The 27,758-nt window shown below is 46.9% G+C and overlaps 1 protein-coding gene across 1 annotated transcript in view; it reads left to right on the forward strand.

The window, feature by feature from the left end:
* The first annotated feature begins 4,237 nt into the window (after nucleotides 1-4,237).
* PHLPP1 (PH domain and leucine rich repeat protein phosphatase 1) overlaps nucleotides 4,238-27,758 on the forward strand; it is a 105,612-nt gene continuing 82,091 nt past the window's right edge. The window contains exon 1 of the mRNA XM_040431509.1: nucleotides 4,238-5,408. Coding sequence (XP_040287443.1) covers nucleotides 4,448-5,408 — 961 coding nt within the window. The 5' untranslated portion in view covers nucleotides 4,238-4,447. The remainder of the gene's footprint in view (nucleotides 5,409-27,758) is intronic.

Below are 27,758 nucleotides of genomic sequence, written 5' to 3' on the forward strand. Positions count from 1 at the left end.
CGAGATGAATTTATCTGCATATTCGCTGATATTTTCCATAAGGCTGTTGTTACCCGAAATAATCGGTCTTCCTGGTATCGGATATCTCTGCTTATGGATCTTGGGAATGGCATATATAGTTGCTATAGTTGGTCGCAAATTTAAGAGAAATTTATACTCATCCTTAGAGATGAGGTTGTCATTTTTTGCCACCCCTATATTGTACCGTAGGGTTTGAGTCTAGTTTTTTATATATGTCCGTATGTCCTTCAACAAATCCATCACCATACTTTCATACATTTTCCTTCCCATAGCCACGATGTTTCCACCCTTATCTGACAGTTTGAGTACTAGCTCTAAATTTCCCATCAGTTCTCTCAGGGCTATTTTTTCTTCTGGTTCTAGATTATCATTACCCAGGGACCGTGAGGTTTGGATCCCTTTCAGGTCATTGGTCACTAAATTAACAAAAGTTTCAATATTTCCATATTGGGAAAAAGGTGGAGTGAACTTAGAACGTGGTTTCAATGTTGAGAAGGGGGGGTCGATCTTTTCCATATTTGTTTGATTGTTACAATCAAGGGATTCCAAAATCTCTATGGCTGTCTTTTCCCTTTCTTGTAACACTCTGCAATCTCTCTCCTGCTGTTTATGTGTCTTATGCAAGGCCAGTTTCCTGGCAAACAGGTTAACATCTTTCACCCAGTTGAAACATTCAAAGTTGGGTGTCGGAGTAAAGGAAAAACCCTTTCTAAGTAATTTAAGATGTCTCTCTTCAAATTTGAAATCCGAAAGGTTTATGATCTGAAAACTGTTTGTGCTCTTCAAGTTCTGGGGCTGTATGCCCATTTCTCCCTGTCCCTCAACAGCACACCCTGGGCTAAAAAAGAAGAAGAGGAAGGTGTCAGTTCCATCATAGGGTTTGTTGTGGTGGCTATGTTGGTCCCTGAAACAGAAGATGTAGATACAGAGGCAGAGGGTAGTAATGGTCCCCCCGTTGTTCCTATCATCATGTTGCTCACTGACTGCAGCACTTTTGCTGGACATATAGGGCCAGATTTATCATTAGCTCAGGTCAGAATAATGGAATGAAAAAGTCCCAAAAAAAGTCCCAAACTCTAAAACTGCGCACAAATTTGCGACTTTTTTCTGCTCTGCACTAGGCTCGCCAGTTTTCTGAAAGTGGGCGTGTTTTCTTATGTAAATGAATCTCTAGTCATATTTACTATTGGGATTATTTAAAAAGTCGCAAAAAAGTCGCAATTTCACTCCAGTGAGGACCATGCTTATCTTATGAGACTTTTTAATAGAACATGCGACTTTTTCATAAAAACGTGCGACTTTTTCGTAAAGATGTGCGACTTTTGTAAAGCTGCTTACTGACGGATAAACTGCTACCGTCAAACCACATTTATTACAGTCTTAAAGGGCCGATCATAAATCTGACTTGGCTAAAACTGACTTTAGCCATATGTGAAAGTGGAGTGAGCTGTCAGAGTAATGATAAATCTGGCCCATAGGGTCTGTCTCTCCACTTCTTGATGGATTCACCCATCCTAAGTTATCACTACCTACTTGTGATACTATTTGGGGTGCAGAGGCTTTTCTTTGTGGGAATGGAGGCCGGTATTTCTTTTTGCATTTAGTACCTGGTTGTTTATTAGAGTAGGGTCTAGATATGACGTCCTCTGGTCCTGAAATATCTGATTCAGAGATGTCACTGTTGGATGTCTGCGTATTGCCCTGATTGGTTCTATTTTTATTATTATAAGGCTGGAAATTCCTGCTTCTTACTGAATACACTTGCCCTGTATCAAAATCACGCCTATCTCTAATATATTTTCGGTGTTTCCTTTATTTCGGTCTGCAAACTTTCAATATTTATTTGTAGCCTCTTCTCATGTGTAGAGAAGTCAGCTGCTGCTTTAAAGCCCTGTATTTGTGCTATTTCTTGTTCTAGCCGTGTGCCTACCTTATTAAGTACACTTTTTTCATAATTTAGGAGGTATTGCTGCATTCGCAGTGAATTTTCAGTTAACAGTTGTTGCCACCCTTTGATGAAATCGGCGTCTTCCTGATGTGTGTTAGGGACTATATTTATCCTCATGCCCCTGTACACCAGCCCCTGCTGTACATAGGTTTCCAAACTCGTAACTTCCCATAGGGACCTAATGAATTGTTTATATGTTCTATTCAGTTCCTTAAAACCTGTATTTATATCACACAGCTCTATACCCAAAATCCCGGTGACAGGTTCCCTTTAAAGAGGACCTTTCATGGGATTATTTGTTCCAAACTGGTATGCTTACCAGATAGGATGGCCCCTACAGAGGCCGTCTCCTCCTCCCTGTACCGATGCTCTAAATTAACATATGAGGCGCCAAAAATAGTGGGGGTATTTTAGAAAAAAATATAAAAGTGCTGGCATCTGTAGGGGCCATCCTATCTGGTAAGCATACCAATTTGGAACAAATAATCCCATGGATGCCCCTCTTTGACTGTCCAAAAAGTTGGGAGGTATGGTGGGCTACAAGGACGTAGCTAAAGGCTCATGGGCCCTGGGGCAAGAGTTCAGCTTGGGCCCCCTACTTTGTGGCAAGGGACAGGGAAACACATACCGTATTTTTTGCCCTATAAGACACATCGGCCCATAAGACGCACCTAGGTTTTTGAGGAGGAAAATACGAAAAAAAATATTTTGAAACAATAGCTGTGCTTTTGGTGGGTTTTGAACTAATTGTGGTCTGTGGATGGCGCACTGTTATGGGGGATCTGTGGATGGCGTACTGTTATGGGGGATCTGTGGATGTCGAACTGTTATGGGGGATCTGTGGGTGACGCACTGTTATGGGGGATCTGTGGGTGACGCACTGTTATGGGGGATCTGTGGGTGACACACTGTTATGGGGGATCTGTGGGTGACGCACTGTTATGGGGGATCTGTGGGTGACGCACTGTTATGGGGGATCTGTGGGTGACGCACTGTTATGGGGGATCTGTGGGTGACGCACTGTTATGGCGGATCTGTGGGTGACGCACTGTTATGGGGGATCTGTGGATGACGCACTGTTATGGGGGATCTGTGGGTGACGCACTGTTATGGGGGATCTGTGGGTGACTGTTATGGGGGATCTGTGGGTGACACTTATGGGGGATCTGTGGGTGGCTCTTATTGGGGTCTCTGGATGGCACTGTTATGGGGATCTGTGTATGACAGTTATGGGGGGGATCTGTGGATGACACATATATAGCATCTTATGCTATGTGTCATCCACAGATCCCCTCCATAACAGTGTCCCTGTAGTGAATGACCCTCAATACAGGGGGTGGGGGTCGCATCTGCTTTTATAATGACAGCGGGGCCCGTGCAGTGACTGTATTCTACTACACGGGCCCCGCTCACTGTATAATCGTATCTGTAATAGTTAATTATGTATATACCGGTAATCGCATAATCAGCGCCTGTATTACTTACAACTACAAGCGCTTCGAGCCACCTGAGGCAAAAATTAAAACAGCAACCCCGCCTCTAAGCAGTGTAATTGACACCCGGCTCAGTCGCCGGGACCGCGCTTGTACAGGCGGCGCATGCGCCGTCGGACTCAAGCGTGATCCTGTAACTGAATCGCGCGTGAGGAAGAGAAGACAGGCAGGCATCGAGGACGGCGCATGCGCGATTCAGTTACAGGATCGCGCTTGAGTCCGCGCGATAGACGGGATCACGCTGCTACTGAGGCCGACGGCGCATGCCCGTCCCCGATGCCTGCCTGTCTTCTCTTCCTCACGCGCGATTCAGTTACAGGATCGCGCTCGAGTCCGACGGCGCATGCGCCGCCTGTACAAGCGCGGTCCCGGCGACTGCTTAGAGGAGGGGTTAGGGCAGGGGAGTTACAGCCTGGAGTGAGGGAAGGGCTACCCCTTTGACTTCTATCGTGACTTCAGGAGCTTGAGAGGAGTACTTTATAAGGCGATTTTTTCAAGAATATACATCGCAGGAAAGCGGCACAAGACTGTATGGGAACACAATGGTGATAGTTTATTAAGTGAAATCCAGGTGAAAGGTTCGCTTTAAGGGGTGGCACACGTGAAGAAGTTCTTTGCTGTGAGCCACTTTGTGAGGAGACTCGCTGAGGGCCACACCCCGCACATTCCCGATAGGCTAGGAGTAGGACACATGAACTACATGTCCCGAGCTGCCTAGCGCGGTGACGTAGCGGACGTCAGTGACAGGCTTGGCGCTCTTGTGGCTGGTCTAGTGACAGACCGCGTCCTCCTGATGGTGCTGCTTAATATGTATGAGACTGGCAGGCAAGTCACACCCCTCAGTGTGTGGAGCGGCGGGGCTGCCTATCTCCAGCAATTAACGACGGAGCGCTAGATGATCCTCATCTCCATGATGGCGCACTCAGGAGCCGGGGCTGCTTAGTCGTGGCCCCGTGGAATGCTCGGGGTTCATCTGTAGAAGCCAATGCTCGCGCTGGAAGGTTCCGCGTCAAAGTCCATGGAGCAGCAGGCGGCGGCGGCAGATGGGATCGTACCGCCGGGGGAGAAGCTTCGGCCGGGGATGGAGGGAGGCGCGACACTTGTGCTGCCCCCGGCTGCGAGCTGCCAGAGCGCCAACTCCGTGCTGCTGCTGAGGAGGAGACGGCGGCTGAAGAGGAATCTGTCAGCGAACCCGCTGGGCACGGCCGCCGCCCCCGGCTCTGCCTCCACCCTGGGGCCCGGCACCCGCAGTCTGGACAGGAAGACCCTGCTGAAGTACCGGCAGTGGGTGCAGCTGCAGCCGCAGGAGAGGGAATGGGTGCGCGGGGAGCTGCGGAGGGGCTGCCTGCAGATCTACGAGCGCCACTCGTCCCCCGGCCTCAGGCCGCTGCTCTGCACCCTGGACACCACTGCCGGCGAGGTGGCCGCGCGGCTGCTCCGGCCGGGAGGCGGCTCATCCGGGGTGCTCCGGGTGCTGGGCCAGGCCCCTGAGGCGGGCACCAGCGACGAGCGGGCTCAAGTGTTCTCGGGCTCTGGAACCTGGGTGGGCACACCTCACAAGCTGAGCCACCCGGGCACCGACTGCTGGGACACCGAGGAGGCGAATGGGCTGCACCCGGAGAACACGGACCCCCTGAGCCCTGCTGTGTGCCAGGGACTGGAGCTCTTTCACTGCGGGGCCGCGTCTTCCTCCTCCTCCTCCTCTGTGGAAGAGCTGAGCGCGGAGCCGCCGCCTGCCGTCACCGTCCCTGCCCGGAGCCATGGCCAGCCGCAGGGCGCCCTGTACGTGCAGCTCCACGGGGAGAGCAGCCGCAGGCTGGAGCCGCACGAGAAGCCGCTGCAGGTGCAGAACGATTACCTCTTCCAGCTGGGCTTCCGAGACTTGTGCCGGGTGCAGGAGGAGGGCATGGAGCCCGAGATCGGCTGCCTCATCCGCTTCTACGCAGGTAGGTTGCCATAGATTAGGTCCTCACACCTAGAGCGGTGGTGGGCAGAACTCGGTGACTGGTATGAGGTGGCACAATGGCTCCTGGAGTATTGGAAAGGATGCACGCCTTGGCATAAATATGACTCCTAGAATATGAAGCCTGGTTTCAGGAACCTGGCATGAGATGACGTTGAGGGCAGTTCTACAATGAAGACGAGGGCCCTGCTTCTCCAAGTGACTGGCATGAAGTGACATGAACATTGGAGTTTAGAGAAGGAGACTTAGTGACCAGGTGGCATTGCCTGGAGTCCTACAGTCAGGAAAGCTGGTGGGCAACTTCTGTTGATTATGTTGTGCCATTGACTTCTGGAGGATGGGGTTACTCTAGTGACTGGCATGATACCACTCTGTGGTCTAGGGAAGGCCTCCTGATGACCATCATGTTGTGCCATTGACTTCTGGAGGATGGGGTTACTCTAGTGACTGGCATGATACCACTCTGTGGTCTAGAGAAGGCCTCCTGATGACCATCATGTTGTGCCATTGACTTCTGGAGGACGGGGTTACTCTAGTGACTGGCATGATACCACTCTGTGGTCTAGAGAAGGCCTCCTGATGACCATCATGTTGTGCCATTGACTTCTGGAGGATGGGGTTACTCTAGTGACTGGCATGATACCACTCTGTGGTCTAGAGAAGGCCTCCTGATGACCATCATGTTGTGCCATTGACTTCTGGAGGACGGGGTTACTCTAGTGACTATCATGTTGTGGCAGATGCAGAAATCTCAGTGGCTGGTAATGAATGGGCCTACCCTACGTTTCATGTTTAGCCGCTGCTTTCCTTATACCCAGGTGCCTCCTGGCACTAGTAGTGACTGGGCGCTGGTGGTAAGTACAGCAGCTGTCAGTGGTCGCATCTTGGTAGTAATACATGTGCTCAGCAGATGAGTTGTGTTGCTCTCCAGGTGACTCGCTGGTATTCTTGGTTGTCACTATGACTTTTTAGCCAGTGTAGCAGTATACTAGCGGGAAATCCAAGGAAAATGATGGAAAAGTTGTGGTTACTTGTTAACAGCACATTCCCCAGGTTTGGTAGATTAATCATTAATCATATGCAAATATTTGGATGTGGTTTGGCCTTGTGTAATGTGCCTGGGCACCCTGAAGATGATGGCATGGGCACTTAGCACATTAAGAAAAGCAGCACTTTGGACAAATCCCAGGGGCCAGAGGTCTCTGATCCCTTCTCATGGCTCCGGGAGCCACAATATTCTGCCCATACCAGGACTTGCAGGCCGAGGGCATTTATCCTGCTGGAATCTCTTCTTTCCTCCTTAGATAAGTAGCAGACAATGCTCGTTTTCATGCATGCTGCTTGTCTGAACAGCAGAGGAATGCAGGCACTTGAGGAACTTCCCAGTCCAGCTTTATGTTGGTGGCCTGATTTAGAGAATCCGGTTGGTACTAGTAGTACCCCATTAGCTGGGAAACATGATCCGTGTGATGGCTGTATTTCCTCTGGGTTAGAGGAGCACTGCTCCTCTAACCCAGAACTGTGATGTTCTGAGTTCCTGTCCGATTGTGGGTTTATTGTACTGTACTCATAGCAGTGGGTTCAGTACAATGGGCAGGAGCTCAGTGGCATAGATTATTATGATGCTGTGAGTTGTGGTCAGAGGTTCAGGGCCTAGTCTGGGTAAAGTGCCCAACACACGGATTGTGTTTCCCAGTCCGAACACACTCATGTTGAGTTAATCCAGGGGGATTCGGGACTTTCTTTTTAGAGAGCAGCTACAAAGCGAGTCAGGATCCATCACGTCGGCACATTGATTTCAATGGGAAGGTTGTAATGCCTCATTTTGCCTGTGGTGGTGCTGCCAGGTCCCTCTAGATTACAGCTGATCATTGAAGAACCCAGGACTCCTATAGGGCTACATTTGCACGACCATTTTTAACAGCTGTTTTTCACGGATGCCTTTCTGAAAAGTGTTAGACAATGCAAGGGGGCAATTTTTGTCTGTGAAAATAGACAGAATAGGACATGTCTTACCTTTTGATGAAAGAATAAATAAAATAAAAAAAGTTGTGTGAATAGCCCCATTGACTGCAATTGGTCAGCACATGTACCTATTGACTTTAATGGTTTTCCATGGAAGCATGCCCTGTTTTGGTCTGTGATTACGGGTACCTCAAGCACATTAAAATAATATTTATGCAGCGCCAACATATTGCGCAGCGCTTTACAGTCATGTAGAAAGAGTCATAAATAACATAGCAACAGACAAGTCAGGATTAAGGGCCCTGCTCGCAAGAGCTTACAATCTATGAGATTGTAATTGTAGTCTATGGGTTTGTGAAAACCATGGACACAAACCGATGGTCCATGCTTCATACTGATCATTGGTAGAAGATGCTCTGAAAACCAGTTTTAAGCCCGGCAGTGTCCGTGGAATACGGATGACACATGATGTCATCACGGGCATAGGCGTGTGAACGAGGCCTAACGCCGAGGCTACACCTAGTTGCTGTTGTAGCACTTTTAATTGATTTTAACTGTGGAGTGACAGCTGCAGAACGCAAGGTTTCGTACAATCTGTTTCTGGACTATAGCTTAGTAATTAAAGTCAATTAAAAGTGCAACAAATTGTCTAGAGGGACAATCCAAAGTATCTCATCGCTTCATATCATCACATTTTATGCAGTTGATGTAAGGCTACTTTCACATTAGCGTTTTTCTTTTCCGGCATAGAGTTCCGTCCTAGGGGCCATATACCGGAAAAGAACTGATCGGGCATATCCCCATGCATTCTGAATGGAGAGTAATCCGTTCAGGATGCATCAGGATGTCTTCAGTTCAGTCATTTTGACCAGGCAAAAGAGAAAACTGTAGCATGCTACGGTTTTATCTCTGGCGAAAAAAACGGAAGACTTGCCTGAATGCCGGATCCGGCATTTTTTTCCATAGGAATGTATTAGTGCCGGATCCGGAATTCAAAATACCGGAATGCCAAACCCGTCCTTCTGATCTGCGCATGCGCAGACCTCTAAAACCGAGAAAAAAATAAATACCTGATCCGTTTTGCCTGATGACACTGGAAAAACTGATCAGGCAGAAAAATGCATTGCAATACCGGATCAGGCATTTTTCAGACTGATCAGGATCCTGATCAGTCTGAAAAATGCCTGATCAGGCAGGCAGTTCAGGCAACGGAGTGTGAAAGTACCCTAAATCATCGCTGCTGCCATGTATTTTTGCCAGCTGGTTGGACAGTATAGAAAATGCCACATCTTCTACCCTCTGTGAACCTTATTTGCCAGCTAGCAGTGCGTCAGTACTTTGAAACTTTCTGCTTAAGGCCTCCTGCACACGAACGTATTTTTTTGCGGTCCGCAAAAACGGGTCCCGTTTTTCCGTTATCCGTGACCGTTTTTTCGTCCGTGGGTCTTCCTTGATTTTTGGAGGATCCACGGACATGAAAAAAAAGTCGTTTTGGTGTCCGCCTGGCCGTGCGGAGCCAAACGGATCCGTCCTGAATTACAATGCAAGTCAATGGGGACGGATCCGTTTGACGTTGACACAATATGGTGCCATTTCAAACGGATCCGTCCCTATTGACTTTCAATGTAAAGTCTGGAGTCCCTTTTATACCATCGGATCAGAGTTTTCTCCAATCCGATGGTATATTTTAACTTGAAGCGTCCCCATCACCATGGGAACGCCCCTATGTTAGAATATACTGTCGGATATGAGTTAGATCGTGAAACCTCATTTCCGACAGTATATTCTAACACAGAGGCGTTCCCATGGTGATGGGGACGCTTCTAGTTAGAATATACTACAAACTGTGTACATGATTGCCCCCTGCTGCCTAGCAGCATCCGATCTCTTACAGGGGGCCGTGATCAGCACAATTAACCCCTCAAGTGCCGCACCTGAAGGGGTTAATTGTACTATCATATCCCCCTGTAAGAGATCAGGGCTGCCAGGCAGCAGGGGGCAGACCCCCCCCCCCCCCCCCTCCCCAGTTTGAATATCATTGGTGGCCAGTGCGCCCCCTTCCTCCCTCTATTGTAATAAATCGTTGGTGGCACAGTGTGCGCCCCCCCGCCCCCCCCTTCCTCCCTCTATTGTAATAAATCGTTGGTGGCACAGTGTGCGCCCCCCCCCTTTCCTCCCTCTATTGTAATAAATCGTTGGTGGCACAGTGTGCGCCCCCCCCCCCTTTCCTCCCTCTATTGTAATAAATCGTTGGTGGCACAGTGTGCGCCCCCCATCGCCCCCCCCCTCCCTCTATAGCATTAACAACATTGGTGACCAGTGTGCGGCCTCCCATCTCCCCCCCCCCCGATCATTGGTGGCAGCGGGTTACTAGCAATAGTACAATAGTAAAAGATTCATACTTACCTGGGAGCTGCGATGTTCGTGTCCGGCCGGGAGCTCCTCCTACTGGTAAGTGACAGTTCATTTAGCAATGCGCCGCACAGACCTGAGGCTGTCACTTACCAGTAGGTGGAGCTCCCGGCCGGACACGAACATCGCAGCAGCCGGTAAGTATGAATCTTCTACTATTGTACTATTGCTATGTAACCATGGCAACCAGGACTGTAGTAGCGTCCTGGTTGCCATGGTTACCGATCGGAGCCCCAGCGATTAAACTGGGACTCCGATCGGAACTCCGCTGCCACCAATGATGAGGGGGGGGGGGGAGATGGGAGGCCGCACACTGGCCACCAATGTTGTTAATGCTATAGAGGGAGGGGGGGCCGATGGGGGGCGCACACTGTGCCACCAACGAATTATTACAATAGAGGGAGGGAGGGGGGGTGCGCACACTGTGCCACCAACGAATAATTACAATAGAGGGGGGGGGGGGGGGGCCGCACTGGCCATCAATGATATTCAAACTGGGGGGGGGGGGGGGGTGTCTGCCCCCTGCTGCCTGGCAGCCCTGATCTCTTACAGGGGGATATGATAGTACAATTAACCCTTTCAGGTGCCGCACCTGAAGGGGTTAATTGTGCTGATCACGGCCCCCTGTAAGAGATCGGGTGCTGCCAGGCAGCAGGGGGCAGTCTTGTACACAGTTTGTAGTGTATTCTAACTAGAAGCGTCCCCATCACCATGGGAACGCTTCTGTGTTAGAATATACTGTCGGTTCTGAGTTTTCACGAAGTGAAAACTCAGCTTTGAAAAAGCTTTATGCAGACGGATCTTCGGATCCGTCTGTATAAAAACTAACCTACGGCCACGGATCACGGACACGGATGCTAATCTTGTGTGCATCCGTGTTCTTTCACGGACCCATTGACTTGAATGGGTCCGTGAACCGTTGGCCGTGAAAAAAATAGGACAGGTCCTATTTTTTTCACGGCCATGAAACACGGATCACGGATGCGGCTGCAAAACGGTGCATTTTCCGTTTTTTCCACGGACCCATTGAAAGTCAATGGGTCCGCGAAAAAAACGGAAAACGGCACAACGGCCACGGGTGCACACAACGGTCGTGTGCAGGAGGCCTAAAGGGTTTGTCCAGTTTCAAGGGAAACCAGACAATGCAGGATATTCACCTGTAATAATGAAGTGATCATTTCTTACTTGGCTTTGGTGCACCACTGAGGCCACAGACTGGCTGCAGTAGTTACATGTTGTTGATGTGACATCACTGCTGTGGAGAACTGGATCGGCAGTGCGAAATCTGCCAGGTAGGTAATGATCACTTCTTTGTTGCAGGCAGATCTCCTTTGTTGTCGGGTGACTACTGCAGCCAATCCTCTGACCTCAGTGGTGCAGCGAAGCTGGATCTGCCAGGTAAGAAATGATCGTTTCATTAGTTATGTAAAAACTCTGGCAACCCTTGTAAACGGCCTAAAATAAGAAATGAATGGCTATTCCCTTGTTTTCTCCTCTGCTCCTTCCTGCGCCGTGCTCCAGTCCTTACCGCTGCTATTTTGTTTTTGTTTTTTTAACTTAAGTGGTGACGCTCTGTGCGCACAGATCCAAGAGAAGATACAAGCGGCACTTCTGCTTTCAGCGATGCGGTGCGCGCGTCCCGGGAGGAAGATCCACAGATAATGGTATAGTAAGGACCAGCACTCGCTTCAGTAATAATTTCAAATAGATTTAATGGTCACATACAAATAAGTGACGCGTGCGTTTCGGCTACTGTGATTTGTTTTGACAAAGGCTCACAGTAGCCGAAACGCACGCGTCACTTATCATTTGTATGTGACCATTAAATCTATTTGAAATTATTACTGAAGCGAGTGCTGGTTCTGTGCGCACAGGTCAGCGCTGCAGCCAATCACTGGACTCGGCAGAGACATCCTCTGTACTGCCGAGGGCAGCGATTTACTGTGACTTGTGCATAGAACGCCATTGCTGCAGCCAAAATGATGACATCAGCAGCAGGAGAGGAAACAGAGGAGAAAGGGTGAGTATCAATTCATTATTTTTTTTTTTCTTTTAGGCCATTTACAGGGGTTGCCCTGTAAGTTATTATTTTACCTGGACAACCCATGTAAATCTATGGGATTGAGCCTTGTAGGCTAGTCTGCATTGAGCTGCCATGTGTTTTAAAGAGGACCTTTCATGGGTCCAGACATTATGAAATAAGTAGGGGGTTGTGCAGCGATGTAAGATCGCTTACTAGTGTGCCTGTCCGGTGCTCCGTTCCCCCGCTGTGGCCCCGTTCACTTTGCCCGCCTGATATGCTAATGAATAGCATCGGTACAGGGAGGAGGAGACGGACATGTTTCTCAATGGGTGTCTCCTTCTCCCTGGCTGTAGCGCGGTCCAGTCACAGCGGAGAGCGTCACAGCCAAGGAGAAGGAGACGCCTATTGAGAAACGGGGCCGTCTCCTCCTCCCTGTACCGATGCTATTCATTAGCATATCAGGCGGGCAAAGTGAACGGGGCCACAGCGGGGGAATGGAGCACCGGACAAACTAGTAAGAGATATTACATCCATGGACTATGCCCTACACAGCCCCCTACTTATTTCATAATGTCTGGACTAGGGATGAGCGAATCGACTTCCGATAAAACACCTGAAGTTGATTCGCATACAGAGCACGAGCTCCATACAGTATTAGAATGTATTGGCTCCGATGAGTCAAAGTTATTGCTTTGCAAAGTCTCGCGAGACTTTGAGCAATAACTTCATAAATTAATTTGTACTGTAAAAAAAACATTTCCCGAACTCTGGATCGGTTCTAAGTGGTACCTTAGAACCGAACCAGAGTTCGGGAAATGTTTTTTTACAGTAAAAATTAATTTATGAAGCGAGATTTGGCAAAGCAATAACTTCAGCTCATCGGAGCCAATTCATTGTAATAATGTATGGGGCTCCTGCCCCGTACAGTATTAGAACAAAGTTTTATGCAAATCGACTTCGGATGTTTCGCTCATCCCTAGTCTGGACCCATGAAAGGTCCTCTTTAAGGTGCCCTCACGTGGCAGGATTTTCCACAAAAAAATCTGCAGGTGTGAATTTTAGAAAGTTGGCATTTTTTTTGCAGATTTTGTTGTGGACTTTCCCGTTCAGCTTCATGAAATCCACAACAAAAGGTTATTTGCATTCTGTTCTGCTGTGGAAATTTTCATCCCCATAGGCTAACATAGGGGATGTATTTATGTGGCGGATTTCATTGTAGAAAATTCCACAGTGTGTGAGGGCTAGGGTTGTCACGATACCAACATTTTTATTCGATTGCGATACTCGATACCTTTCAATACCACGCCAAAAAAATAAAACGCCAAAAAAGCTGCTTGCATTACGCATGTTATGGAATGTCCGGCCCATAATCGAACAGTCCGAGCCTATTTTTGGGGGGGACAAGGTGACTAAAAAATGGCGAGTCACGCAGTTTTTATTTTTTTTCTGTTATGGCGTTCACCGCATAGGAGATTATTATTTTTTTTAAATATTTTAAAAGTTTGGACTTTTCGGACGTGGGGATATGTAATATGTTCATTTATTTTATATGTAAAATTGGGGAAGGGAGTGATTTATACTTGATGATATTATTATTATTTTTTTTATTTATTTTTTTACTTTTAAATACTATTTCCCCCTTAGGGGCTAGAACCTGGGATCTTTCAATCCCTTGTCCTATTCACCCTAATAGAGCTCTATCAGGGTGAATAGGACTTCACACTCTCCCTGCTGTCCTGGGCTTTGTGCACACAGCAGCAGGGAGCTGACAATGGCAGCCAGGGCTTCAGTAGCGTCCTGGCTTCCATGGTAACCGATCGGAGCCCTGCGATTACACTGCTGGGGCTCCAATCGGAACGGTCACTGCCACCAATGAAGAGTGAGGAGGGGACCCTGTGGCCACTGCCACTAATGATTTAATACTGGGGGGAGCTAAGAAGGGGAGTGCACTGCGTCACCAATGTTTTTAATACTGGGGTTAGGGGGAGGGAGGGCGCACTGCACCACCAATGTTTTTAATAACTGGGGGGGTGCACTGAAGATAACGTTTAATACAAATACAGATGTGGCACCTGAGGGGTTAACTGCCGCTGATCGCAGCTCCCTGTCACAGAAGTCGGATGCCAGCTATGTGACTCTGCCGCTGACACCCGCCGCCTGTATTTGTATTAAACGTTAGTTATCTTCATTGGTGGCGTAGTGGCCACAGCCCCTCCCCTCCTCCTCTCATTGGTGGCAGCAGCAGCACGGGGGGAGGGACAGACTGCTTCCTCCACTGTGCTGCTAAGGGAACATGGCGCGCGCTGAGAGCAGCGCGTGCCATGTTCTGTGATACTAGGCTGCGCGGTTTCGGTAAAAGGCAAATCCCGGTATCTAATCGATACCGGCACAAAAGTATCGATTGGGTATCGATAATTCGATACCCGGTGCAACCCTAGTGAGGGCACCCTTACAATCCTTAACATTGAAATTGCAATACGAAGAAGAACAAGCTGTAAGGTTATGCAAATCAATGAAGTAGCAGATGTCTCTAAGATCTGCAGATGATCACATTTTAAAGCACCTACCTCCAATCTGTGGCACATGGGAGGGGCACAAAACCCACACTGAGTAAAGTTTTTTTTTTTTTTTTTTTTTTAGCTCCATGAAACCTCAAAAGTTGGTCATGTGGGATGAGTGCGTGATGTCTCCTGTTCGTCACTTGTCACAAACTGAGAGGAACAGAATCCTTGAACTGAGAGACCTTGGTTTATCACTCCAGCAGATTACTGAGTGCCCAGACTGAGATGTCAGCACTGTTCAATGTTGTAGGTCTCAGTGGTTGGGAGAACAATGATGAATTGCAATGACAGCAGGAGGTGCACAGGCGAATCGTCTGATTAGAAGAATGAAGTGTAGTGAGCCTTTTTGTACTGCAAGTGAAATTGGACATAACATCCCGAGCCTAGGGTGGCAAACAGTGTCTACTCAAACCATCAGAAGGTGTTTGCACGATATTGGGCTATGAGCCAGAGGTCCAGCTACAAGTGTAACATTGACCTCACGCTATCATGGTGCACAGTAAGATGACAGTGGAGGTCTTATGTATCCCAGTTTTGTCTTGAATGCAAGGGCTTCAGACCATGTGGGCAACGGCATTAAGGGGCTTTCACAAGGGTACTATTCCCAGGATTATGGTGTGGGGTGCTATAATGTATGTTGGATAGCTGGACCCCTCCAGTCTTCTAGCAGTACATTGATTTGCTCTTGGAACCAATGGTACGGCCATTTTTCCAAAGTGTTCCAGGAGCTGTTCTTCAACAGGTTAGCGCCAGGCCACATCTTGCTTGTGCTACTGTGAGCAGCCTGCAGCAACTCCGGACTTATGTCCTATTAAGCACATCTGGGACGTCATTGCAAAGGGAGCTGCCTGCAGCGGATCTTGATGATTTGGGTGCCCAAGTTCATTTATTGTGGCAGAACATTCCTCAGACAGCCATTAATGACCTTACTGATTGCATGAGGCGTGTAAGTGCGGGTTTTTCTGCATGTGGAGCTCATACTTGATATTGAATAAATTGAGATGTTTTGGATATTTTGTTTCCATTTTTTTTATTAATTGCTTATAATTAACATGTTCCTCCATTCTGTGATTTGCATAATTCCACGACTTTTCCTTTTTGGTGTTGCAATTTCAATGCCGAGTTGTGTATTTTGGCCTAGTTAGGTGCTGTAGCTCAGTGTTAATGAATGAAGACGCTCTTTGTTCGGCCTGGTTCCTCTTGCCTGTCTCAATACATTCTGTAAGCTTGAGACGGTAATTTGTAGCAGGCTGTATGATGCTCATAACGTAGCGGAGATGAGCTGCGCTCCTTTCATTTCCCTGTGAGCTAGAAATCCTAATAAAGCGTGAGTCATTTCTGTTTATACATGGCGTGCGGGTGATGTAAGTGATCTGTAAACTCTTATATAATCGCCGCTGCGTGTTATACACTAACTGAAGCGAGGCCTTTTCTGTGTTGTATTTGCTTTGCACATATTCATAGAACATTAAGGGTCTATTCAGATAGAGGACTTTGATAAAATCCGCCACTTGTCCCATGGCGAAACCACTGCAATTTCTGCCTTTTGGTTTTCATTTTGTATGACATGGACCCTCTTTCGGTTTAGCTGCATTTCCGTGCTTCCGCTGCGGTGTGGGGTCAGTGCGGTAACCGCACCAAGAATGAACCTGTCTATTCTTGGCGTGGTCTGGAAAACTGCGCAGCTAAAGTCCTCGGCCGTATGAACTGTGGCGCGGCCCATTAAAAACAATCGGAAGCTGTTTCAGAGCAGATTCAACCTGGTTTATGGCACCGAATTTGAGCTGAAACCCAGGCCCAGCTCCATTTTAACATACTCTAAAACAGGGATTGGCAACCTTCGACACTCCTGGCATGCAAACTTACTCGGCTGTTCTTGTAACTCCCACAGAAGCGAAAGGAGGATTCTGGGAGTTGTAGTTTCGGAACAGCTGGAGTGCTGGAGGTTCCTGATCCCAGCCCTTAAAGAATGAAATCCAGACTTGGGGCTCATGCACACAAACGTATTTTCTTTCCGTGTCAGTTTAACCATTTTTTTGCGGACCTTATGCGGAACCATTCATTTCAATGGGTCTGCAAAAAAACGGAAGTTACTCCGCGTGCATTCCATTTCCGTATGTCTATTCCACACAAAAAATCGAACATGTCCTATTATTGTTGGCAATTGCGGACAAGAATAGGTATTTCAATGGGGGTGCCGGCCGGGTGTATTGGGGATCCGCAATGCACTACGGAAGTGTGAATCTGGACCCCCTTTATACACATGCTCACTCAGGGGAGTGTACATTTGTTTTCAATAGGGTGAGAGAACAACGCTGCTGCCAGAAACCCTCTGTCTGTGACTAATATCGCGTGACACCTTTCTAACAAATCTAGAACCAGCCCTGTACCTCACATGGAACCAAAGACCTCCCCATTCATTGCTCCAGTTGATCTGCTAGTTATTTCAGTCTGGCAGCTAAGGGGTGTGTCCTTTCTGCTGTAGCGCTTTCCCTGTAACTAACAGAAGATGTGGCAGTGGAAGATTTAAACTGAGCATGTGTGACCAACTCAGGTGGACAGAGAAATAAGGAAAATAACAAACAGCAGGTGGCGCTATACAGATGCATTTTATTGAATAACTCAGTGGCTATACTAAATGTTTCATTACATGTGATTACAAAAATATTCAGATCCAGGTGCTGGTTTTACCAGGGTTGCCAACTGTTACCGGTGTTTGTAGGGGAAAAAATTGATTTTTTTATTTATTTTTTTAAGGCAGGTGATATCTGACGAGACTATTTTGGTGGTAATTATCATTTTACAGCAGGCTGCATGTTATAGAGCAGGAAGAGCTGAGCAGATTGATGCATCGGCTTGTGGGAAAAGATTCAGTAAAGCCTGCACATCACATTGTGCCAACAGTGCCCCCCACAATGTGCCATGATAAGTGAGGTGGCTGTGGATCCTCCAGCATTGTCATTAGTGTCCTCCATGCAGAAGATTGGCAGACGGAAGTAAACCAGTTGACAGATGTCATGTGCTCATACGGTTGTAAATTGCCCCTGGCTTGTGTTCATTCAGTGGAGATGACGGCCGTACTCGTGTTGTCATGTTCTCTTGCCAGGAACCGTATCTTTCATGCCACAGGTTATATTTGCCTATTTGTGAAGGTTAATGCAGCTCACGTCTCAGGAATGGAAATGTAGGCCTGGATCATGATGTCTTCTGGGCCGCCCTCACCTGCTTCCCTCTAAATCTGGCTCCCTGTCTAATGATGATTCAGTGGCCGTGTATAGAACCGGTTGCTGAAAGCATTGAGAATATTTGAGGAATGCTACCCGATCAGCACAAGATTCTTTTCTTGACCCCCCCCCCCTTCCTCTTTTGGAATGCATGGAATATTTTCAAGTACACTTCCACGTAAGGGTACTTTCACACTTGCGGGAACCATCTGCCGTATCCGGTAATCCGGACGCAAACTGATGGCATTTGCCAGACGGAACCAGATGCGGAACCATTCACTTCAATGGGGCTGTAGAAAATACAGAAGTTACTCCGTGTGCGTTCCGTTTCGGTTTGCCTGCATGGCCGTTCCGCAAAAAAGTAGCGCATGTCCTATTATTGTCCACAAATCACGGTCCGATGCCCCTTTCAAGTCAATGGGTCCGCAAAAAATACAGACTGCACACGGAACACATCCATATTTTGCGGATCCATACTGTAGAAATGCTATGCCCAGCACATATTGCTCATGTGTTTGGTGATTAATAAGTTACTGTTTCTGTATACGATCCACAAAAAAACGGATCAAATACGGATATGTTTTGTGCAATAACGGAAGAGGACTTAAATCAAAGAAAAATCCCCTCAGATACAGAACAACGGATCCGTGAAAAACGGACCGCAAAACCACAACGGTCGTGTGCATGGGCCCTTAGTTTGTGTGCACCCTCATGACCCCAAGTGCCGTATCAAGCCCCTCACCTGCGATTCTTTTACAGTGTATTTGTGAAAACTTCCTTGGAATCTCTCCTCCTCTTTTATCTTATGATTTCTTGTAGGAGGTTGTGTTTTCCTGATGTTAGGAAGAATGCACTAGGTGACATTAGTTGTCCTTCATCCGAAGGCCGCTTTCACACATCAGTGATTGTAAGCCAAAACCCGGAGTGGAGGCTACCCAGAGGTAAGGCATAAGGGAAAGGTCTGCAGCTGTTCTGTTACAGACCATCACCATGTTTTGACTCTTAAGGCCCTATTACACAGGCAGATTATTGTTAAGATGATCGCTAAAGAGCGTTTGCTTATTAGCGATCATCTGGCAGTGTAATACTGCTCCCGATGAACGAGCATGTCCGGGCAGCGCTTTCCTGTAAGGTTATGTCCATGGGCATATCAAAGAAGCAACAGCGAGAGAACCATGACTAGTTGCTGCTGTAGCACCACCAGGGTTTCTAACCCTCTTTCTCCTATAAAAACCAGCCACATCAGCAGGGGCACATCTAGAAAGGTAGGTACCAATGCGGAGAGGTTCCCTTTAAGGGTTGTAAAGAATTAGAAAAACGAGGCTCCATAGTCAAACACCGCACTACCCTTGTCCATTCCTTGTGTATGGGATTGCAGCTCATTCGCTTCTGTGGGGCTCAGCCACAATACCAGACTCAACCTATGAACAGAGGTGGAAGGCTGGGGGACTGGACCCTAAACAAGCCTGCATCCGGAGAAAAGAGCCGAGCGCCGCTAGCATGGGTTCTTGTCAGTCTGACTTGGTCCAGGCCATGACTCCTCACATAATTAGGGACGCAGAGGGGTTTGGGCAGCATTCCAGTTGTCACCTGTACTTCTGCGGAGCTCACACAGCTGCTGTGTCAGTAAAGGCTTGTCCTGTGTGATCAGTAACATGGAGCATGCTGCTGCCAACAGACAGGTGCAATATGTAGCGGTCACGGTTGCATTTTGACATTTCTGACAAAGTGGCCTATAAATATTAATACTCTTGTTTCACGAGTGGTACGTCACCATGACAGGACATTTGATGGGGGCAAATGGTTTTCGTTTTCTTAACTTGAACACTAATTTTTCTTACAGTAAATGTCATTTCAGTTTTTTTTTTGTTTTTTTTTGTTTTTAAGTCAGTGAAGAAACTTTGTGCTATATCCTGTTACAGAAAAATGCTCCTTTTTCCACTTGTCAGACCCCTCTCCTCCTCTTCCTTCCTTTTGCACTGATCATTCACCCAAATCACTGCTAAAATTCATCTCCATGAATAGCTATAGAAGTCAATGAGGAGGGGAGGGGGAGGAGAAGTGAGACATGGACAGAGAGACCCAGACATGCTGCCGGTTGTCTGTAGTAGCACTCCAGTGCTGGATTTACGACTACACTGCCCACTATTGCTGTATAATGTCCTCCATGCTGCTGCTGATTCTGAGGGTGTGCTACAGAGACCGGGGAGAAGGATATCCTCTTCTTTTGTGATTGATTTCAGTCCTGTGTTAGCACTGGTTCCTGACTAGCCGGGTTTATAGAATACCAATTTCATTTTAGTTTTTTTTTTTTTATTAAACATTATTGAATAAAGTAAAAAAAATTCTAATAAATAATACAGCAATCTTATGACATTCAGTTTCATTTTGATAAAGGTTTCTCTGCTCTGTTTTGTATATAACCCACTTGGGAGCATTTATCAAGGCATTTACGTCACTAGAAGAAGTCGCAAATTATGGCGCCCATCATATATGAACCATAATTTGCTACTTTTCCGAAATGCTGTGAAAAGGTGGCAGAGCTTAGCGCCGCCCACCGCATTTACCATAACTTTCGCCAAAAAGTGGCGGAAGTTATAGTTGAAGTCTACGCCAACCTGTAGCTGGCATAGACTTCAATATCTAGTACAGGGCAGAGAGGCACCTGATTTATCAGAGGCATCTCCCGCCAGTGCAGGGAGATCAAGACTGGCATATGAATGTGCCAGTCTTGATAATTGTCCAGCTGCATCTTTGTGCCAGTTTCAGCGGTCTCATGTCCTTGCCAGTGTAATTGTGGCAAAATATGTTTTCAAAATGTGATCAGGTAGTGAGGGGCACACTGTTTAAAGATTTTGTCTAGTGAGAGCAGCCCCAACTGTTCTGACTAGTAATCCTAAGACCTTGCACATGGCTGTGTTACTGCTCCATGCAACCTCAGAGCTGTAATAGGGCACTCCGACTTCCCTGGGCACTTTATATCTCTGTATACCTCCTATTTCATATGGAGGTTTGTCAGATTCTGTATGGCTATGGCAAGAAAAAGTGCACTGTTCCATTAGGCACTGTATTACAGAGCTGTCTTCTACATAGGTACGTACGACCACCTGCATAATTTTAAAGGGGTTGTCCTGTTTCAGGATGAAACCAGACAAATCCTAGAATCAACCTGCAATAAAGAGATAAGTGCTTAGCTGCCGGATCTGTGACCGCTGCAGCCAATTGCTGGCCCATTCAGGTGCTTTGCTGAGGCCAGTGACTGGCTGCCAGGTTCATGTGTTGTTGACGTGACGTCACAGCCAGAAGAACCAGAGTGGCAGCGTGGGATCCGGCAGGTAAGTACTTACCCATTCTTTATTGCAGGTTGATCTGGAGGGTTGTCCAGTTTCAGGATGAAATGTTTAACAGACTTAAAGGGGTATTCTTATCTTAGAAATTTATGGCATATATATATCTACAGGGTATGCCATAAATGTCTGATAGATGCCGGTCGCACCTGTGGGACCAGCACCTACCTTGAGACGGAGTATCCCCTAACCCTGTCGAGGTGGCCACTGCCTCCAGGCTGTGATTGAATGAGGAGGTGATCGGCATTGCAAAGACAGCTGAGTTTGCAGTGCTATCCTGCTGTAGAAGTGAATGAGAGCACAGCGAGCAACGGTTTTCCTGTAAGACCAAGTTCACATCTCCGTTAAGGATATCCAGCTGCCTGATCCGACACATGCTGGCTGTTGACCGGACAATACAACATTGCATGCAACAGTTCTTTTCCAGCTGGAACCCGGCATTTACTGTATGCTGGAAAGCAGCTAGATCACCTCCGGGCCTCATTTCAGTCAATGAGGATCTGGCAGGCTGCTCTGTGCCGGAACAGCCTGCAGGGCCTCCTTGACGAAGATGTGAACAAGGCCTAAGGCCCCTTTCACACGGGCTAGTATTCCGCGCGGATGCCATGCGTGAGTTGAAAGCATTGAACCCGCACTGAATCCCGACCCATTCATTTCTATGGGGCTGTGCACACGAGCAGTGATTTTCACGCATCACTTGTGCGTTGCGTGAAAATCGCAGCATGTTCTATATTCTGTGTTTTTTCACTCAACGCAGGCCCCATAGAAGTGAATGGGGTTACGTGAAAATCGCAAGCATCCGCAAAAAAGTGCGGATGCGGTGCGATTTTTCACGCACTGATGCTAGGTGACGATCGGGCGGGATGGGGACCCGATCATTATTATTTCCCCTTATAACATGGTTATAAGGGAAAATAATAGCATTCTGAATACAGAATGCATAGTACAATAGGGCTGGAGGGGTTAAAATAATAAAAAAAAAAAATTTAACTCTCCTTAATCCACTTGTTCGCGCAGCCGGCATCTCTTCTGTCTTTTGTCTTTAAGGCTACATTCACACATCAGTATTTTTCTATATCCCGATTTTCCGTCCGTTTTTTGCGGATCCGTTGTTCCTGAAAATGTTTCCGTATGTCATCCGTTTTTTGCGGATCCGCAAAAAACGGAAACATGTATAAATTTCAATAAGCAAATAAAGTTGTTTGGATTTCTTTGAAAAAAAATTGAAAAAAAAAAAAGTGAATAAAAGTCTAGTTATGTGTTACCTCAGGTGCCATTTAATAACCAGGAACGGAATCCGCATAAAACGGATGACATACGAATGTCTTCCGTTTTTTGCGGATCCATTGACTTTGTATTGGTCCAGGATCCGATTTTTGCGGAAAAGAATAGGACAAGTTTTATATTTTTCGGACATGCGGAACGGAACAACGGAAATGGACAGTACACATTGAGCTGTCTGATTTTTTTTTTTTTTTTTTTTTTTCCAGGACCCATTGAAAATGAATGGGTACAGAACTGGTCCAGATCTGTTCTGCAAAAAACGGAACAGATCAGGAAAGAAACAACGGACGTATGAATGGACCCTAACTGTGAGCAATAGGACCTTTGTCACAACGCTCATCACATGATCCATCACCATGGTGATGGATCATGTGATGAGCGTAGTGATGTCATCAAAGGTCCTATTGCTCACAGTTAAAGACAGAAGAGATGCCGGCTGCGCGAAAAAGTGGATTAAGGTGAGTTAAATTTTTTTATTTTATTTTTTAACCCCTCCAGCCCTATTTTACTTTGCATTCTGTATTCAGAATGTAATATTTTCCCTTATAACATGGTTATAAGGGAAAATAATACAATCTACAGAACACCGATCCCAAGCCCAAACTTCTGTGAAGAAGTTCTGGTTTGGGTACCAAACATGCGCGATTTTTCTCACGTGAGTGCAAAACACATTACAATGTTTTGCACTCGCGTGGAAAAATCGTGCATGTTCCCGCAACGCACCCGCACCTTTTCCCGCAACGCCCGTGTGAAACCAGCCTAAGGCTACTTTCACACTTGCAGCAGAGTGATCCGGCAAGCAGCTCCGTCGCCGAAACTGTCTGCCGGATCAGGCAGTCTGCATGCAACTGACTCTCAAATGTATTGCAAGAATGGATCCGTCTCTCTGTTTGTCATACGGACAAACTGATCCGTTTTCTGTTTTTTATTTTTTTTTCCCATTTTTACCGGCATGGACGGATCCGGCATTGCAGTATTTTTAATTTTGCCGGATCAGGCACTAATACATTTCAATGTAAATTAATGCTGGATCCGCATGCTGCAGTATTTCCTCCGTCCAAGACGCCGTTCAGTGACTGAACTGAAGACATCCTGATGCATCCTGAACGGATTTCTTTCTATTCAGAATGCATGGGGATGAAACTGATCAGTTCTTTTCCGGTATAGAGCCCCTAGGACGGAACTCAAAGCCGGAAAAGAAAAACGCTAGTGTGAAAGTACCTTAAGTTGGAATGCCTTCAAGTGCAGCCTGGATGTTGTAGCCAGTAGCCACATAGATCGGGTCAGTGGAATTTCTGGGATCGGCATGTGACAGATATAGCATATGCTGGTGATGTCTAACCTTTAACCTCTTTACGCTGCTGGTGTGCATTCACTATGCATTGGTGGATAGGATTTAGGGTTAGGAATTACAATGTTTTGTTCCGTTGAAGCAAAGGTACTTGGTTGAGGTGGTGTTTCATACGCTTTGTACCCGATTTAGTTGAAATGCAGGCATCCTAGGCAGGAGGGTAGCTGTGCTCTTCTGGGGGTCTTTTAGTGCTTTGATATTTAGCCGGCAGGAAGGCTGAATCCCGATCATTCACAGGCTTGCATGAAATCTGACTCATTGCCAATTCTATTCATCTCCTGTGAACGCGGGAAGCTCTCTGAATTCATTGAGAGGTGCAGGAAACAAGAGTGCAGTGTTTTGTTTTTTTTTAAATACTTTTTCGTAGCCTAAATTCCTGGGATCTGTGACATTTTAGAAGACTGAGATCACAGATGGACCCGGAAAATGATTTGTGTCCACCTAAATTGGAAGGATTTCTATCTCCAGTAAAAGAACTTCTGCGTTTCCAGTATGGATTTTCTTGTCAGAATGAAGCAAAGTCCACAATGGTATGGTTCACATTTCTCCCTAAAAATCAAATAATCACTTAAAGCAGAAACGATTTCTCAAACCGCAGCCCAATATTCATTGTTGTGAGAGTCTCGGCTTGTGCATACAGCAGCCATCAGTCACCGGAAGCATACTAATAGCCAAGCTTCAAAAGTTTTTCTTCCCTCAGATTACTGTACGGTGGGTTTTCGTTCTACTTAAAGGGGTACACCCACCTTGGACATTTTATGGCGTATCCACAGGATTTGCCGGAAGGCTATCTACACACGTAGTCGAATTGTTCCGTAAAATGTCCTCAGCTATTCTACAAGACTCGGCGGGCAAATATCCCCAAACTGTCAGATTTCACTACAAAAAACATGCCAAGGGGTAGTCTCATGTAACCAGTGCGTCCGGTGGTTGGCTGCAGCAGTCACATGGGATGAGATGCCACCACAGTAGGGCCGGGTTGTATAGAGACTGGCATGGGACCAGGCACAGAAAATTTCAGATGAGATTTTTAGGTCCGCTTCTTCTTAGCTGGCAGATTCGCACATAATACGAAACATGTGAATGTCTGATAGCTGTGGATAGCACCTCTGGGACCCTCATCCGTCTCCAGAACTGGGGCTTCTCATCGCCTGTCCTGTTGATGATGACTGTAGAGATATCTGTGGCTGATCGAGCTTTCTGTATTCCCTGTAACTCCCATAGAAATGAATGATGGAAGATGTGCACATGCGTCACTACCTGTACCCATACTGGGCCGCCTCACCGAATGGAACGAATCGGCAGCCCGCATCTGTCACATTTATTTCCGTTCCAGACCATCCAGATTTATCGGAAGATAGAGCTGTAATGCATTGAATTGTCATTGTATTGGCTGATGGCAGTTTTCTATTTAATAACTTGCATGAGATTTGTTCTGGATGCATTCACACGACTATTTGTGGTCCGTGTGGGGTCTGTTTTTCCTGCTCCATTGAAGAGAATGGGGCTGAACTGCAATACCACATGCAACCTGTGGACAAGTGTGGTGCTGTTTTTGGAAGAAAGCAGCTGTATTTTTCTGGTTGTAGAAGAACCCCTTTAAGCTAATTATGTCTACATTCACACTTGCGTTTTGGCTTTCCGTTTGCGAGATCCGTTCAGGGCTCTCGCAAGCGGTCCAAAATGGATCAGTTTGCATTCCAATGCATTCTGAATGGAAAAGGATCCGCTCAGAATGCATCAGTTCAGTCTCCAAGCAGCGTTTTTGTGTCCGTCTGATGAAACTGAGCCAAACGGATCCGTCCTGGCACACAATGTAAGTCAATGGGGACGGATCCGTTTTCACTGACACGGACTTTCAATGGTGTTCAAGACAGATCCGTCTTGGCTATGTTAAAGATAATACAAACTGATCCGTTCTGAACGGATGCAGACGGTTGTATTATCGATCCGCACAAAACGCGAGTGTGAAAGTAGCCTAATCCTTCAGGACGACCTTGCGCTAGGTATCTGTTGTGTCTGACTGAACAGTTGTGCCGTCCGGTTTAGGCCTCTTGCACACAAACGTTGTGCATCCGTTCCGTGCACGGGCAACGTCCGTGCAGCGGCCGGGACGGATCGAGACCCATTCACCGCAAAAAAATAGAACAAGTTCTATTTTTTTGCGGTGCGGAGGCACAGACAGAAATGCCACGGAAGCACTCCGTAGTGCTTCTGTGGGGATCCGATCCGTGATGCGGGGTGCAAACAGGCCGGTGCACATGTATTGCGGATCCGCCGTGTGCGGGCCGCAATATTTGTTGGAAGGAACGGGCCTGTCACTGCTGGCGTGTTTTCCATTAAGAACCTGTCGGACCGCACATCTCTCTGGAATTCAGTGTTTGTTTTTTCTGGTGCAGCTCAGGAAGTGATGGAGATCATCCATTCTATGGGGGGTTGTAGCTGAAGGAATTGTGCATGAAGCTGCTGAACTTCCTGTGATAGTGCAGTTCTTCTAATCTTATTTACCGCTGTGATTATCGGGGAGGTGTCATCAGAATACCGAGCTCCTCTTCCATGTCCGTGTGCTCACCTGGGGGTCTTGAGGGGTTCTTGGTATGTTGCTCCTGGCTTGTAACCCTGGTAAATTCCAACTTTGCCCGGTTTCAAAAACCTTAGAGCACCATGGTTACAAAATGTTATAAAATACCTCTGCAATCTGTCGCCCTCCAAAGGAGACTGAGGGGACAAGGACTGATCAATAGGCTTTTTAAAAAAAAAAAAAAAAAACTTTTTATTTAAAGAGATTGCCTGACCAACAAAAAAATTACTATGGACAAAAGGCTGGAAACTGAAAATAAGTTAAAAAACAAAACGCATCTTTTTGAGAGTCCTGACCTTTCAGCGCTGCAGCTCCCATTCCAGTTTATCACCCGGGCACTCAGCCATGTACTGTTCTTGCACATTAACCACTGAGGCAAGTGATTGGCTTCAGCAGTCATGTGAATGGGAAGGGACGGTCATTTCTTTTGGTTTGGCGTGGATGGGACACAGAGCTGGAACTGTCAGACATCAAAAGGTAAATGTTCTTTTATTTTACATTTTCCACGCCAAACCCCATCTCTGAACTGCAACGGAGAACCGTTTTGTAGGACCCCAGCTGCGTGGTTGGCCCTTTTAGTTGTATACCATGTCATACATACATTGAGTACTACATTTGCCATACAGTGACTGAAATGTACAATCGGCTGTTTACCAGGGGTGCCCGCAGCAGGACGCAGTGCGATCAGCTGATTGTCCTTGGCCCTGCTGCTGTTTGATGGAATGACCCATTTAAATGCTTCATTTGTTCAAATCTCTGGTTCAGAGTCAGGTTATTAGATGAGGGAATTCTCTAGTTTCCTGCTGTACTATAGTGGTCATGCTGTATGGTATGTAGCGGTATTTGGGTGGCGGGTCTGTGTGTGCGCTGTCTGTTACTGGTAGTGCTTCCATTTGTCCTATATAGTGTGCCTGTGCATCATGCGGTCGTTATCCAAACCACTTCCATAAGCTAACTTGGAAAACCCAGCAGACAAGACTCTAGGGGGATGAATGTGTGTCTCCGTTTGTTAAGCGATCTATACAAACAAGGAGAAACGATCTATACATTTACCTTCTGCACAGTCCCCATCCCTTCAGCTGGACTCTACGGTTAATTGATTTTACTTTTCATTACACTTCTCAGAACTCAATTAGCATGTGTCTCAAGAGACTGGTTAGCGTTAATATGAGATCTGCTGGGAAGGCCGCCAAGGGTTGATGTCATGACTGTGTACGGCAGTACTGAAGTATGTGGATGTGTTATGCCCTTCATATTTACACAGTGGCTCAGTGGTTAGCACTGGTGCCTTGCAGCGCTGGGGTCCTAGGTTCGAATCTGAACAAGGGCAATATCTGCATGGAGTTTGTATGTATGTTCTCCCCGTGTTTGCGTGCGTAATGTCTGTAAAGCGCTACGGAATATACTAGCGCTATATAAGTGCATAAAATAAAAATAAAGCTGGATTTATTATAGTAATGCCTCATGCACACGAACGTATTTTGTTTCCTTGTACTTTCCATTTATTTTTTTGCGGCTAGGATGCGGGCCCATTCATTTCAATGGGTCTGCAAAAAATGCGGACAGCACACCATGTGCTTTCTAC

This window comes from Bufo bufo, chromosome 5 (genome assembly GCF_905171765.1).
Source record: "Bufo bufo chromosome 5, aBufBuf1.1, whole genome shotgun sequence".
Classification (NCBI taxonomy): Eukaryota; Metazoa; Chordata; class Amphibia; order Anura; family Bufonidae; genus Bufo; species Bufo bufo.